The sequence below is a fragment of the Sminthopsis crassicaudata genome, chromosome 6 (assembly GCF_048593235.1).
Source record: "Sminthopsis crassicaudata isolate SCR6 chromosome 6, ASM4859323v1, whole genome shotgun sequence".
Classification (NCBI taxonomy): domain Eukaryota; kingdom Metazoa; phylum Chordata; class Mammalia; order Dasyuromorphia; family Dasyuridae; genus Sminthopsis; species Sminthopsis crassicaudata.
In genome coordinates, this window is record NC_133622.1 from 198,819,261 (window position 1) to 198,835,768 (window position 16,508).

The 16,508-nt window shown below is 45.5% G+C and overlaps 1 protein-coding gene across 1 annotated transcript; it reads right to left on the reverse strand.

Moving 5' to 3' along the window:
- Nucleotides 1-303: 303 nt before the first annotated feature.
- On the reverse strand, nt 304-5,929 carry TMEM86A (transmembrane protein 86A). The gene is made up of 3 exons (XM_074275444.1): nt 5,688-5,929; nt 2,254-2,518; nt 304-1,959 (listed from the first exon to the last, which is right to left on the reverse strand). The coding sequence occupies exons 1-3, from the start codon at nt 5,706-5,708 to the stop codon at nt 1,523-1,525; spliced, it is 723 nt and encodes a 240-aa protein (XP_074131545.1). The 5' UTR covers nt 5,709-5,929; the 3' UTR covers nt 304-1,522.
- Between the last annotated feature and the right edge of the window lie 10,579 nt (nt 5,930-16,508).

Sequence of the window (16,508 nt, forward strand, 5' to 3'; positions counted from 1 at the left end):
TTCTGGGCAACTAACAATTTCCAGCATCAGAATACTGGGCACATGAAACGGAAGCAGAGCAGCAGGAGAAAGATGAGCTCCGTTTGCTGAGCGTTTACTCTGCAGCTATGGGTGATACATGACACACCAAGATTTGACATGCACACAAAACCAGGGAGGAGCCTCCAGAGGGCTGGAAGTCCTGCCTGCAGAGAATAGTAGCAGTAGTTCCAACAAAGACTGCAAGCTGGGGCTCTGAGAATGGACAGCTCCTGGTCCTTTTCCTCCCAGCTGGCTCCCCAGGGATAACACAGGACACAGTAATCAGAGCAGGATGGACACAAGGCCCTGGTTTTATTGTTTTCCATACAATGGAGCCAGAGCCCAACCCACCCTTCTCTGCCTGTTTGCATTGAATGTGCCTCAGTAACAAGATTCCTTAGGGCCACTAAACATAGTACCCCATCAGCCTCCAAGAAAGGCAGAGAGGAAAACTTTTGGGGGCTGGGGTAGGGAAATAGAAAGCAGTGAAAGGAGTTCCAAGATCTCTGACCCAGATTACAGCTTGGGCTCAGCCTGGAGAAAAAGAACTTCTAGTATTGTCGTCCAAGTCAAGAGACAAACAGATCCAAAAAGAGGGGTCCTGCCACAAGGAACCCAAGAAGGAACAAAAAGCTCTCCTTCCTCTGGCTTCTGTCCCTTCCCTATATGAGCTGACACAGACCACCAGGCCTACAGCATCAGAAAGGGAAGTTCCTGGGGTCCAACCTGAGAAGATAGATGGGCTGTCAGCTTCTCCAAAGGAAGAGAGGGTGGCTCAGAGTTGTAAGAGTAGGGAACCCAGCTGTAGGGAGAGCAACCTTGAAAAAGCACCAGGAGGAATTCAGGCCAGAGCACACTCCTTTCCCAGACTGAGGGTCCTCCCCCAATAACTTTTTCAAGTATAAAGGAAGCAGCCTGAGGGCTGCCAGCATTAAGGAGCCTGCCACCTTCTCAAGAATGGCCTAAAATTGGGGGAGGGTAGCACCATCCCCAGCCACCTCTTAGCACAGAATCCTTCTCCATGAATTCTGCACTGGAGAATGCCAGTGTAGGCAAAAGAGGTGGGGTGAAGTCTGGAAGGCCCCAGCCTTTCCATCTGTCTCCATGCATCCCAAGTCACCTATGCTGACCAGGAGACAGAATTATCTTGCCCTTCTGTCCTGTTCTAGAGAAAAGAACAAAGGAGCTGAAACCCTCAAAGGCTTCCAACAGGCTCAAGGAGAAGAGAGATCCCTGATTCTCCTCCCTCTCCAGAACATTACCTAGAGCCATCTTCTCTATTCATCCAATCCCCAATTCTTGGCCTCCCCTCCAAAGCTTGTGCTGATAAAGATCACCTTCCAGCTCCACTTCAGCACCTCTCATAGTTCAAGGTTGGAGCTCCAGATAGTCTGCCCCATTCCAGAAAACTCTGGGATCTGGGACCCTCTGCTGGGAAAAGGGAGGGGGGAAGTGGGCAAGAGGGGTTTGGGTTGCCACATACCCTGGCCCCCTGCCCAGCTCAGTCCACCTTGCTCAATCCCAAGTTCCCACCCAGGTCTCGGCTCTCTACAACAGAGAGCGCGATGAGCATCTGTGCGGCATAATAGGTGGCCATGATGATGGCTCGAGAGTAGGGGACAGGGAAGCAGAACTTGTTGATGGCAATGGTCAAATCAGAGATGATGAAGAAAAGGGCTCCGCTGCCCGCAGCCAATTCTGTCCAGCGCCAGTGTGCTCCGACCAGTCGCAGGCCTGCCACGGCCCTCCAACCCATGAAACTGATGAGTGCCTCATAGACTCCCACCAGGTAGATGTAAGGGCCCGACAGGTAGGGGTAGAGGAGGGCGTAGCAGAGTCCAGAAAGCCCCACCATCACTAGGCCTCTCTGCAGGGCTAGGGGCTTCATGCCAAAGGCTGAGGCATAGAGTATGTGGGTCACTGCAAACATCAGCAGTCCTGAAGAGAGAGAGGAGGGGGAAGGGCCACTGAGGATAAAGGTCATGGGGGAAAGGTCAGAAGGGGTCCCAAAGGAGAAGGAAGAGGAGCCATGGACACACAAAGTCAAGGGCTTAGACACACATCAAATTAGATGCACACAACAGCATGAGGACATATTTAAGGTTACCCAGGATGTATGACTGAAGGAGGATGACCACCCTCAGGGAATCTTTGCCCTTTGCCCTTTCTTCAGCCCTTTAACCAATTATCCCTTACCATGAGCCCCGCCCCCCAGTCTTTCCAGCTACTGACCATGCACGAAGTAGCCCTGGTCCTGCCAGATGAGAAAGGCATCACCCACTGCAGAGAAGACAAGCCCTGCGAAGATTCGGGAGGCGCTGGGGTGGGCAAGCAGGAAGCCAAATCCGTGTGCCAGCAGGAACAGCCAGAGGCAGAAGATGGGCAGGCATTTGATGAGCGCACTGAACCAGGAAGGGTTGGAAGTTGGCAGCCACAGCACAAAGTAGATGCAAGTGGCCTTGAAGAAAGGGACCAGCTTAGGCCCTTCACTCTTTACCTGGGGATGGACCCAAGGACACCTGGTCAGTATCACAGAGAGAGAGAAAGGATCAGGGGAAAGGGAAGAAGTAGCCTAGAACAGGGTATCTCCACTCCTCCGAGCCACTCTTGGGAGCCATCTGCTGCTTTTGGGAAGGGGGCTTCCCTGAGCACCCTGAGTGGACAGGAAGGATCTGATCCTGGCACTGCTCTGCCTAAGACTCAGACTACAAAGCAACATTTATTTGATGCTTTATAACATTATCTCATATGATCCCCTCCACTCTTGGGAAGTAAGTCCTACATTTCCAATCCTCATTTTACTGATGAGAATAATAATGCTTAGACAAGCTAAATGACTTGTCAGTGTCAGAGGCAGGATCCACACTCCCCCAGGTGCCTCTCTACCTATCCATGTAGCAGCAGTCTGAAGCAGCTCATTTTATGGGGCAGTGGGAAGGGGCAGAGTTTCATGCACCAGTCTCCTGGCCCCAACAGGCCTTGTCCTTGGTGCTGGGAACAGGTAAGAACTTATCTAACAACAAGCAGGTCAACCCTGCAAGCCTCGGAACAGTTTCCAGTGTCTCTTCCCCATTATCCACCAATGGCCCTCATTTCCCCTTTCCCCAGCATCCCTTCCTCTTTTTTATTCCCCAGTAACCCTCCCCACCCTGCCCCTTTCTCTTCTAAAGCGTCCTTGAGTTCACTGTGTTAGAAGGACAAGGACTCAGACATCAGCTGTTTGGAACAGAGCAGAGTCAGCAGGGAAACCACCAATATGTCATAACCACCTCATGATCAGCAACAGCTAGGCCAGAGAGGGCTCTAAGGCACTGGCTGCACTAAGTGAGGCCCAGGAATGTTGTTTTTATGTGTGTGTCCTTTGCCAACAGGCTCCTTTCCTACCTGTCCACCCATATTCATGTGCTTACCTGCAGGGGTCATACACTCCTGGGCTCACACCCAGGAACAGTTGCTCTTTCCCAAGGATATTAAGCCTGGAGCAACCAGGCAACACAAAGTGTGTACAAAGAGCCAGTCCCAGACTCATTCACAAGGTATTTCTGGGAATTTCTTGTTCAAGGGGAGTTGAAGGGAACTGTGATCTTAGTGTAATATAGCAGAAAGGGCACTGTGCTTGGAGACAGAGAAAAGCTCAGTAGTTTCAAGCCTACAGGTGAAACTTATGGCCAGCCATGTAACTCTGCTTTGGGCAAGCCACTCTCTCTGAGGCTCAGGTTTTTTCTCAGTAAAATGGGGACATAATGACATCTGTAACAGTACCTATCTCACAGGATTGCTGTGAGGACTAAATGAGAAAATGTGTGTAATGTGTTTTCTAAACCTCAAAAGGTAATCAATATAAATGTCAGATAGTATCTTAAAGCAATTGTGAGAGTGGGAAGTAGGAATGTCATGTTCCCTGGATCAGAATCCAAGAAACAAGACTGAGATTTTATCAGTGGAGTCATTGACAAAGAGCCTGCATAGGAAAACACTCCTTTTATATCCTAGAAACTCTGTAGACCGGAGCAGGGGAGAGGGTCACTAAAAGTCAGAGACGAGGAACTGAGAGGGGAAGTCAGAGCAGCTGATCAGCCACCCAGCCACGGCAGCCCAGGGTTGTGGTCAAAGCCACACTTCTGGAAGGGCCCCAAGCTCTGAGGATCCCACAGAGGGAATGGGAGAAGGGGAAGAAAGCAGATCTTGCTTCTAGCTTGTGGCAGAACGCTTTGCATAGAGCTGGCCCTTGAAACATCCACTCAATTAAGGAGGCGTTGTTGAGATGGGCTCTGGCTTCTGCTCTGAACCAGGGAGACTTCAGCCGGCAGAAGCCTGGCAGAGCTCAGGCCCCACTGCAGAGATGCAGCTGTCTGCTCCGGCTCTGCCCCGTGTAACTGCATGACCTGTTCTGGGATGGGATGCTCCTGGCTGATAGAGCTGCCGGCCTCCAGTCTTGTGGACCACCCAATAAATCCCAACCAGAACCAATCAGAACGTGTAGCTATACAGTTCAGGGAGGGACGGGATTGAAAAGTTTCACCACCTCCATCCCTCCCCCTGCCCCTGTCTGACTCTGGGAAGAAGTAACTGTTCCCTCCAGCGAAGGGGCCATCCCCAAGCCAACGGGACTGTTTTAGGACAAGCCCCGAGGAGGATGAGCTGAATGTCCTTCCCAAGGGTCAAAGGAGCTGTCCAACCCACAGTCAGGCTCCGGCTTCCGCCATCCCTCATTGTGGTTACTTCAAAACAGCCACCATTCCCTGACCCTGGGAGTTTGGCCATCCATTCCTATTTCCTGGAAGAAGGAGAGAAGAAACCCCAGGAGTCTTCGTTCCCTTGCCACAGTGACCCCAGCAGAACGCTAGAGCTCTCCCTTTAAATGGCTGGAGAGTGCAGGGAAGGAGGAGAAGGTGATCAGGGGCGCGAGCTGCAGCCCGAGAGGAGGAGGAGACGAACCGGGCAATAGATCTAGAGAGAGAGAGAGAGAGACACACACACACACACACACACACACACACACACACACACACACACACACACACTGTGTCTCTCCCTCTCTCCTTCTCTTTCTGTCTCTCTGTCTCTGTCTCTCTCTCACTCTAGCTGCACAGACGTAGCCGCCCCACAAACACAGCCTGGAGGATCCATACATCTCGGTAAGGGAAGTCCCCACGGCACAGGTGGTCTCATCCCAGCCCCCTCCCCATCCCCCCCGCTGTCACAGACATTCTGGTGTCACACACACACACACACACACACACACACACACACACACACACACACACTTTCCTGTCCCCGGGACGCCCGGCACTCTTAGATGTCGGACGGCGCCGGCAGTCGGGAAGCCCGCCCCATTCCCGCCCCCCTCTCCGGACCCCGACTAGCCGGAGGCAGAGAAAAAAAAAAACACAAAACAAATCCACAGAGTCACGCTCCCGATCACGTGCTGGCTGTTTTCCACCAGCTGACTCTCTCGGGGGGGCGCGGAGGGTCGGCGGGGGGCGGACCCGGGCCGAGCCCTCCGCCGTCTCCATGCCCGGCCCCAGGCTCCGGATCCTGGAAGGAGGTTTATTGGAAGGGCGGAGGCGGGGGGAGGCGGAGACCCTCCGCCGGCGCGGGGCGTTCCCTCCCCACAAGCTGGGGTCCAGACTCGGCCGGGGCTCCGGGGAAAGCCGGACACTCACCACAGTGACCGGGGACACCATGTTGACGGCGGCGGCGGGCCCACAAGGGACGGCGGCCCCCGCTGCCAGCTGCGGCTGCGCCCCTGCCCGGTCTGGGGCTTCGACTCCGGTCCTGACCCCGACGTGACACGGAGCCGAGGAACCAGACGGCAACGTAAGCCTGGAACAACGTGAGGGACAGTGCAGCCCGGACCGCCGGCGTTCGGGGATCTCTTAGAGAGCCCCATGACGTCACGGCGCTGGTGGCCAATGCGGGGGCAGAAGCCTCGGGGGCGGGGCCCGGAGCCGGCTGGAGCCCCGCCCCCTCGCCTTGTATCGCTCTGGAAGCCTGCCGGACTGTGGGACCTCCTCCCGGGCCCCGGGGCGGAAGATGGGCTGGCTGAGCGGCCACCCCCGCGTCCTCCAGGGAAGCGTCCGCTCCAGCCGGGACTCGACGTGCGCGCCCGGTCACACGCTCATCCCTCGGCGGCGCAGACTTCGGGGGAAGCCCCCAGTGCGCTCCCCTCCGGGGCGTCGGGCCGGGGCCCCCCGAACCCGCGGGCCCGAGTCCGGCCGTGAAATAAGACAGGCTCCAAGAGAGCCGGCGGCCCTTCTCGGGGATCGCTTGCGCTGTTAGGCATTTCCTGCGTCTTCTCAGTTCTGGGCGCTGACAGGGTAGCAGCCCCCCTGGAGTGGAGACTCTCCGGAGCAGAGCTCGTGCTTTCCGTGGGATTTCCCTAACAGCGCAGCACTCTGCGCACAAAAAACGGAGAGTTGGGGTCCAGAGGGGACCCGGGGGGGGGGGGGCAGCCTCCATGAACTTGCAGGCTTGAGCCCATCCCCGGGTCAGAGGCAAGCTTGTTACCATCGGAACGCCCCCGAAGGTCTTCGTTCCCAAAGGATTCCGCCAAGGGCGGGGGAGAAAAGATAAATTCAGTTAAGGCAGAGATGGGGGGGGAGGGAAATCACGTCACCGAGGTGCTACCTGCTGGCTCCGAGGTGGAGCGGAGGAGCCGTCCCGGGTGCGCCCCAGCTGTAGGGGCGGGCGGGGAAGGGGTCTGGGCCGTACCTCACCACCCCTGACCACAGACTGGTGGCTGGCGATGTTTGTGAGACTCTACTATAGCCTTCCTAAGGCCGGGAGACTTTAGCACCATTGACAAACACATTGTTGGAACGATAGGTCAAGGTCAGGGCGCCTCAGGATTACTGCTGTATTTCTCCTAGAAGCTGCACCCCTTCATAATGAGACTACACCTCGTTTTCTCATGGCCTGGGACCGATCCACTACCTGAGACAGAACTAATTGTTTTTTGTTTTTTTGCTTGATTGATTTTTGGGGGGTTTTTTTTAGGATTATAAAAAGTTTGCTTTAGGATTGGGGGGAGGATTGGGGGGAAAGGAGGTTGGTTTGGTTTCTTAAGCCATCTTTTCCTATTTCCAACATGCATACAACAGATGTCCCAACAATCAAGTGAGCCAGAACTCAGTGTAACAGGATGTCATGACCACCTTAGAAGCAATAGGAATGAGGGGAGAGGCCCTGACAGGCCCGATCAGATGCCACATCCTGGACAGAGCCACATCTGAGAATAGTTCTCTCTGCCTATTTAGGCTTGGAGTTTTGTTTATAGGGTCACATTCTAGGGTGTTATTCTTCCATAGGAATCAGTGAAAGACAATGCATTGTAGAAAAAGTATTCTAACTTGGAAGCTGAAAATAAGTTTGAGTCCTACTCCTGAGACTATTTGTGTGGTTTGGAATAAGTAAACGAACCTGAACCTCAATTTTCTCATGTCTAAAATGAGAATAATCATATTGCCCTACCAGGATTGTTGTGGTTAAGAATTTTGTTATACTGTTCTTGAGCGCGCTACCGGTTATTAAACTATAGACTCAAGAGATCGTGGCCAGAGACCTTAGAAGGCCTCAGAGGAGGCGAGCCGGGTAGAGTTCACACTGCAAAGGTCAGTGGTCAAAGGTACTCTGGTGGGTCTAGGACAGACTGGTAATAGTAACTGCCAGGAGGGCATGTTACATAGATGTATGAAGAAAGATCTGGAGGTTGGGCTATATATATATACTCCATTTTTGCTGGATAGTAAGAAGAGCTAAAGAAATTATGGTGATAAATTATGGAGTGATAGGAAATAGATGTAATAAAGGATAGAACCAGGGTATGGAGGGCCTTAAAATCTGGAAAGAAAAGTTTAGAATTTATCTTGGGGTCAAAAGGGAACCAGTGAAAGCTTCCACAGACCAAAAGTCATCAAGTAAAATGTTTCACAAAGATTGATCTGGGGGTGATTTACAAAATGTACTAAATGGTTAAACAAGTATTTGCAAGAATAATGAGGTAATAATGGCCTTGACTAGAGTGGTGACTGGAATAGAATGGGGGGAAAAAATGGAAAATAAAGGATGATTTCAAAAGATTAAAAAAAAAAAAAAAAAAGAATTTTGTTATAAACTACTTTATAGATGCAGTCTGTCCCAAAAATCTTTAGCCTTTGAGAACTCTGTGTGTGTGTGTGTGTGTGTGTGTAGATGACTCTGCATGGATTGCATCAAGCTCTAGGATACCACAGGCCCCTTCTCAATGAGATCCATGGGTACTCAGAAGAGATTCTTAGTCATCTTTATGGAAAAAAAAAAACAAAATAGATGAAAATACATATTCTCCAAATTCCAGAGATAGCCTATTGACATCCATCTATAAATATATATATATATATATATATATCTTAGATAAGTACTGCATATAGACAATGAGCTAGCCTCAGAATTAAATACAAGGAGATCAAGCTAGGTTTCAAGTGGAAAACTGTGCAACATAAAACTATCTCCAGCTGCTCACAGCTGCAAATGCCTATCTGTTTATCATCAATAATTCTTCTGAAGATATTCTGTCATCAAATCATGCAATTCCATGACCTCAGAGGAATCAAAATTGCAGGTGACTCAAAGGCTAATGGAATGATATTATAGGAATAAGTAGGCTGAAGCATATTACCAATCATGACTAACATGAGTATAGATATATTTAATAAATATATGATTAAAAATAGACTGGTCCTGTGGGAATGAGGATTAACAAATGGACAGACAGCCTAAGTGCTTCAGTGGTAGCTCCAAATATGAAAAGGCATCTAGCACCTGAGTTAGAGCCTCAGTGGGGAGTCCTGAAGAAAAACATGAACAGGAATCACAAAGACAAGAATACATGGGTGGAGTGTGACCTGGCCCAAGGAATGAAGGTCTGTAAAGATGATGTCATGGATTTATTAACATATGTGAAGTATAAGATAGAATAGAATGCATATACTTTAAGGCTCAGCTAAAATCCTATAGCCCACTGGAAGCCTTCCCAATTCCCCTTTAATTCTAAGGCCTCACTTTTGTTGATTATCTCCTGTTTATTCAGTATATCATTTCTTTTCCTTTGCATGTTATCTCTCTCCATTAGACTGTGAGCTCCTTGAGGTCAAGGATTTTGAACAGTTTCTGGATATTATCCATACTCAAAGAAAGAACTGATTTGACTTTAACATATTTAACATGTATTGGTCTAGCTGCTATCTGGGGGAGAGGGGTGAGAAGGAGGGGAAAAATTGGAACAAAAGGTTTTGCAATTAATACTGAAAAATCACCCATGTATATATCTTGTAAATAAAAAGCTATCATTAAAAAAGAAAAGAAAAGAAAACTGATTTGTCTGAATAGAGATTGAATCATTTTTTAAAATTTTTCTTGAGGGTTTTTTTTGGGGGGAGGGAATCTATGTTTTCTTTCACAACATGACTTTTAGGGAAATGTTTTGTATAACTTCACATGTGTCTTCTCAATGGGGCCCTGAGGCCCCATTTCAATTGAGGAAAAATAAAACATTAAATTTAAGTGTCTGGCACATAATAGGTGCTTAACAAATGTTTCCTGAGTGACTACCCAGATTCACAACTACACATACACACAATACTTCATTAGTATGGCTATTCCCTTATCTCAGGTCACATAATTTCTCTATGTTTTAGTATGTCATCTTTGTGGCTTGCTTTAACAGAAAAAAAATTCATGACTTGTTGGTCAACCCAGTGTTGATGAACCTTTCTAAAACCTGAGAGCTAGGCTGGACTTTGATCAAACAGACTCTGTCTGTGTCCAGGCTACAGGTGTGCCTGAAGTCTCTGGATAGGGCTGACTGGAGCTCATGTCCCAAAGGCATAGCCTTTGTGCAACCAGTCACCTCTGAGCCATCATAAAGTACTGGCATAGGACTTCACATACACAGTATCATAATAATACCTTTGTACATTGCGTTAATTTTTTTTTTAATGTTTCATATGTTATTTCGCATTGGAGCTTTACAAGAACTCTGTTAGGGAGGCACATGTACTCCAATGCAATCTGTGATCTCCGATAAAACATAAGTTTCTTGAAGATAGTTTTGCCTTTGTTTCCCCTAAAAAATGCTTGTTGTTGATTGACTATGCCATCTCAGAGCTACAAATAGGCCCTGGGCATTAAATAAAGAATTTAAAAGTTATACAATTGTTTAATGTGTTACATTTTCTTGTTGGCATAAAGGCAATCCTCCATGGGGGTAAAAATAACTGAATTTAGCACCTAAGTTAGCAAGTCATTAGTTAAAAATAGGAAACTATCATTTTTAATAGTATCCATCTGGGAGAATCTAGGTCTAGTGGCTAATATTCAATATGGTAACAAATTTCCCCTCCATAGCAACTGAATTAATATTACTTATATTATTTTTACATCATGAATTATAAAGTTGCTTGGAGGGTTCTTGATCAAAGTTGCTAGTTACAGGTCAGACCTTTCTTATCCAAATCCTCTATTAAATTATCCATAGGAGATTCACATTAGCAGACTAACCCTGGTCTCTCTGTATTATTTCTGTGGTTCCAATGCAGCACATGGGCCATCCATCTGTTTTCCTTGATCTGATTACATGACTGCCCGACATGCCGTTGATATTTTAGGCCTCTTTTTGCACACAATCCACTAGTAACCTGCTGTTGCAGCCTATTTATGCCCACTTTGCATTATTATATTGCCTTTTTAGATGGCTGGCAATTTTATTTTGTTAGACATTGTGACATGTAACCATGTATCTTTGCTGGAAGAATTCTAACACTAAAAAGAAAAGGTTTGAGGTTATTTTATTTTCCTATTTAAAGCTATTGAGAGCATTATAGATTTTATACAATTGCAATCTTTCTGTTCAATTCTGGGACCAGTCAATTATTCATCTATAATATCTATCCAATATGTATATTTTGAGTGCCCAGATATACCTCCTGCCTACCTGCTGCTGAATAAAGCTTGAAATTCCCTGGATAAATCCCATTCTTTGACTAGGCATGAAATTGCTTTGACTTAGATATTAGATGTCCCAATAACTCCTTTGTTCCAGCATTAATATACCTCCTTAACAATGTATTAACTTAACGTCCTTTGGTTAAGCTATGGGATAAGAAGTAGACAAAAATAATAATAAGAGTTTGATATGGGAGATTAGGTAAATGGAAAAGTTTATAGTTCATGATTCTGTGATTTCTAATTTCTGACAAAATGCCCAAGAAATTGTGTAAAGAGAAGACCTAGAAGCCATAAATTCTCTAGAAGCCAGGGAATCTTGAGTACTCAAGGAGAATTGAAAATCCCAAATCCATTTGTGTCTGATTTCACTTCTCTATTACCTGGCTAAGCCTAACTATTTGAATCAAACTGAATCAGAAGTCTTTGTTCCTATATCGGGGGAACTCCAAGATCTTGAACCCTCAAGGCCAATGGATCAGGCAGACCCTGAGACTTTCTTAAATCAGCCTTTGGGGAATTTTCCAATTCCTCTTCCCTCAGCCTCACCTTTGTGGGCCAAGGGAGAAGGAGGAGGAGGAAAAGGAAGGGCGATATCATCAGCACTGCCCATTAATCCATTCAAAACTCCTGTGTCTTCATTTCAAAAGACAGGAGTGGGCTTTATGGCCCGAGGCAAAAAGGAATTGTGGTGTATTGAGTATAATCAGAAAAATTTTTAAAATACAGTTTAGTTAATTTCTAAGAAACCTTACAGGGATAAGACCTTGCAGTTAGAGAGAGTGGAGTTTTATACTTGTAAAACTGCCAGGATCATCTTTAGAGAATTGGAACTCCTCTTTTCTTACCTCGTGGATTTTCCACTTCCACAGGTGAGCTTGATTTCCCAGCCCCCTACAAGTACTTATAAAACAGTGTTTATGTTTAGAATGGTTTGGAAAATTGCTGTTTTAATCACTAGAATAGACAGTGTGTGATCTTTGACCCAGGAGGAAAAGTAATATCAGATTTATTGATTCACACTCCTGAAGTACAATTCGGTATCAGAAACTCAAACTTTGATTTTTAGGCAAAAGAATTCAGGGATATAGCCGAGTGTTCTTTTTTCATTAACTGTATGAGTGGATGTTTTAAGACCAATGGACATTATGGCTTCATTCCAATCTGGAGAAGCAGCTAGACATGTGATCAACCATTTTTCCATTGTAGAAATTTCACGTGCATTTAAGACAGTTTATGGATTGGCTTACAAATACTTTGCCTTTAGGTGTTTTTGCATTGAATTTGACTTTGCCCATTCCATTGGCATTTCTTAGAATCCTATTAGTAAAGTCATTACTGCACAGACTATATCCCCAAGATCTTCTCTTCTAAACAAGAGAAGGGAATTTTGGGATATGTACAAGATGTGGCAATACATATATGTGATTGCTTGCAATTTTAAAATTTTGATTTTACATTTTTAAACACTTTTGATTTTACATCTTCAAAGTATTTTGATTTTACATTTTAAAGTTATTTTGGTTTTACATTTTTAATCTATTTTGGTTTTACACTTTTAAATTATTTTGATTTTACATTTTTTAATTCTTTGCATTTTACCTTAGCAATGCACTTCAGGCACACACAGAAAGTGCAGCTAAGTGACAGACTAACTTTTGTTCATCTTTTTGACAAGAACTTTCCTTCCACTGTGATGTGGAAAGACCTGGATGGCATTTGGAAAGACCCAAGTTGGGCCAAGGTTTGGGGCCCTGGGTACATTCCTTCCTAGGTGCAGATCCAGCAGCAGAGGAGTTGATCCCCATCAGAGACATTTGTAACCTGGGGATCCAAGAGAAGGACCAGACAACCACCCAGAGGGACCAGCCAGATGTCCGCAGCCCTCCAGACGCTGATGACAGCAATGTCCCTCCTAACCGTGACACCAGAGACAGCAGACACAGTTCCAGTGTTGCAGCTGAAATGGACTGTCTTGGGTGATATGCAATATAAAGACTATAAATGGACAATGGGCCTGCTTGCTTCTCCCGTGGCTACTTGCCATATGGTGGCCTGGGAAGAGGCTTTGCCCTATGCTTTCTATTGAAGGACTATGCTTTTAAATTAGTGGGTGAAAAACCAACGCATCCACCTGCCATTGTTATTGAGACATGACTTTGCTTATGTGCACCTGTGAAACTAGAATTGCTCTAGGATTGTGAAAAGTACAATAGAGAATTGTGATAAGCTAGAATTGCTCTAGAATTGTGAAAAGTGCAATAGAGAATTGTGAGAAACTAGAATTGCTCTAGGATTGTGAAAAGTGCAATAGAGAATTGTGATAAGCTAGAATTGTTCTAGGATTGTGAAAAGTGCAATAGAGAATTGTGAGAAACTAGAATTGCTCTAGGATTGTGACAAGTGCAACAGAGAATTGTAAGAAACTAGAATTGATCTAGAATTGTAATAAATGTAACTAGAATTGTGACAACCTACCTCACTGATATTTAATTGTTAACTAGAATTGTGATGTTTTACCTTGTTGACTTTCCACCTCAGTGTTGACATCCTACTTCAGTGTTGACATCCTACCTCATTGTCATCCAACCTCTTTGGCTTATTATCTCGAGTATGACTTTGATGAATGGGTTGAACACTTGGGCCACTGTTGAGCCTGGTTCTCATTGTCATACTTCTGTTTACTGATCTGCTGCTTTGTACCTCCTTGGGCATAACACTCTGTCATCTCATGGATCAAGTGAACTATAGCTGGTGCTAAAAGTTTAGCTTGGTGAGATATGCGGTTCCCGCAAAACAAGAGAAAGGGAATTGTAAGAGCCCTTTAAATGGGCGGACACAGTGCATCGGGAGATTGAGGGCCAGAAGTAATTTCTGTGGATATTAGGACTGCCCTTGGTGGGATCTTGGCCACGATGATATAGCTTCCTAATGGGTGACTCTCTCGCTGATTGGCTGTGTGTGTGACCTCACAGGTCCTTTATAAGCCCACTGCAGGCAGCAGTCGTTCTCTTTAACCTGGCGCTCTTCACCCTGGCTCCCTAGCCTGGGTGGCCAAGCCGAGATGGGTAGCCGAAAGAGGTAAGGAGTTTGGTAGTGAACACGTGGGTCTTCTGACCAGGTGTTCACTCGGGAACCAACAAGTCAGGGCATCATCAGTCAGGGCATTATGTGAGTAGGTATAATAAAGGTTTTTAAGATTACACGTGGCTGTTCTTGAACGCACTACCGGTTATTAAGCTATAGATTCAAGAGATTGTGGCCAGAGACCTTAGAAGGCCTCAGAGGAGGCGAGCCGGGTAGAGTTCACACTGCAAAGGTCAGTGGTCAAAGGTACTCTGGTGGGTCTAGGACAGACTAGTAACTGTAACTGCCAGGAGGGCACATTACAAGGTTTGAGGTTTATTTTATTTTCCTGTTTAAAGCTATTGAGAGGATTACAGATTTTATACAATTGCAATCTTTCTGTTCAATTCTGGGACCAGTCAATTATTCATCTATAATATCTATCCAACATGTATATTTTGAGTGCCCAGATATACCTCCTGCCTACCTGCTGCTGAATAAAGCTTGAAATTCCCTGGATAAATCCCATTCTTTGACTAGGTGTGAAATTGCTTTGACTTAGATATTAGATGTCCCAATAACTCCTTTGTTCCAGCATTAATATACCTCCTTAACAATGTATAAACTTAACGTCCTTTGGTTAAACTGGCTATGGGATAAGAAGTAGACAAAAATAATAAGAGTTTGATATAGGAGCTTAAGTAAATGGAAGAGTTTGTAGTTCATGATTCTGTGATTTCTAATTTCTGACAAAATGCCCAAGAAATTGTGTAAAGAGAAGACCTAGAAGCCATAAATTCTCTAGAAGCCAGGGAATCTTGAGTACTCAAGGAGAATTGAAAATCCCAAATCCATTTGTGTCTGATTTCACTTCTCTATTACCTGGCTAAGCCTAACTATTTGGATCAAACTGAATCAGAAGTCTTTGTTCCTATATCAGGGGAACTGCAAGATCCTGAACCCTCAAGGCCAATGGATCAGGCAGACCCTGAGACTTTCTTGGGGTACCTAATTTCAGACTACCAGAGCTAAAGATACAGCTTTGTTTCTTCCCCCTCTCCTTCCCATGAACACTCTCCCCACTCCCCCACTCCTTAATCTTACCAGCACTTCCCTAAAGTAACAAGACCTACTACTCTAAACAGGGAAAGTTGAATTTACAAGTTTAATCAGTTCTCTGCCTCAAGCCCAGATATCAGAGCTAACAAGAGGTTCTCCCCTCCTCACCCATGTGGCTATTAGAATATAAGGCTCAAAAAAAGGGAAAGTAGTTTTGCTTGAGTTTATAAACTTTTATGAAGTTCTAAAAATTTGTTATGGCTCTTCCACTGACGAGTCAAGAAGAACTAGGGAATGAACATGGAGTGATTGGGAACAACAATTTTATGGGCTTTTTTTCTTAAAGATGACAATTTAGGTTATAGGCAATATGTTCAGTGGGATTGACTGGGAGAATTGTCATGGAATTGGGGGTAAGATCTAAGATATAAGAAGCTGTTTCAGATAAGTCTATGGCTCAGTGATACTTAATATATAATTCATACCTTGTTTCTAAGTGAGAACCCTCTAAGTACATACTAATCCACTTTTTCCCTTTTATCGCCCTAAAGTAACTGTAGAGCGGTAGCTCCATACATGAGCCAATCAGTAAATGTGTCATGTCACTTTATAGAAAGCAGAAGGTATTGGTTTTAGTTCTGCCACAAGCTCAGTGGATGGCCTTGCTCCTCTGGGCCAGTCTCATCTGTAAAATAGGAACAGAATTTAGAATGGTCCCTTCAGCTAATGTCATCTGGTGATCCTTTAATTGATTGTATCACAGAAAATTAGAATATGAGCAGTCAGGGCTTTTTGGAATAGAAAAAACACAAAATTATTCAACTAGGTTGGGTCCAGAGTGTAAGCAAACAGATCACATGAGAAGCATAAAGGTATTCAAGTCACGTCATGTTCTTTTCTGGCCAAAGGCTTCTGCTAAGAGTAAGTTTCATGTGAACCTCTTTGATTCTTATCAGATCAGTTCTTTCATTGATATTGGTGTCTGACATTGATCAGTTAAAATGCCCAATCAGTGGAATTCTAGAAGGACCATGACTGCAAGTCTTCCTGACTTTCAGATCAGTTCTCAGACCCCTTTTCTTCATACCTGCCTCTCTTTAAACTGAGTCTCTGAAGAAAAGCACAAACCTGTTAAGAGGGAAAAGAATGGTCTCTAGTATGTTGATTTAAAAAGGCATGCTTATCTATATCTCCAGACTCCAGCCAATATTTTCTGGGGCACTAGGGGATGGCTGAAAATCTTAGGTGGAGCTGCAGAATTATGTGGGGTTATCTTGGACAGCATGAACTTTCAGGAAGTCTACAAAAGCATGAAGTAGTGGTAGTTATCTTCTTTAAAATTATTATTAAAACTTTTTATTTTCAAAATATATGCATGT

Bases quoted from the DNA above. Each gene is read 5' to 3' on its own strand.
- TMEM86A (XM_074275444.1), bottom strand. From the start codon at position 5,708: ATGGTGTCCCCGGTCACTGTG. The intron at 2,519-5,687 runs GTGAGTGTCCGG...GTCCATCCCCAG, and splicing joins TGGTGTCCCCGGTCACTGTG to GTAAAGAGTGAAGGGCCTAA. The intron at 1,960-2,253 runs GTCAGTAGCTGG...CTCTCTCTTCAG, and splicing joins CCAGGGCTACTTCGTGCATG to GACTGCTGATGTTTGCAGTG.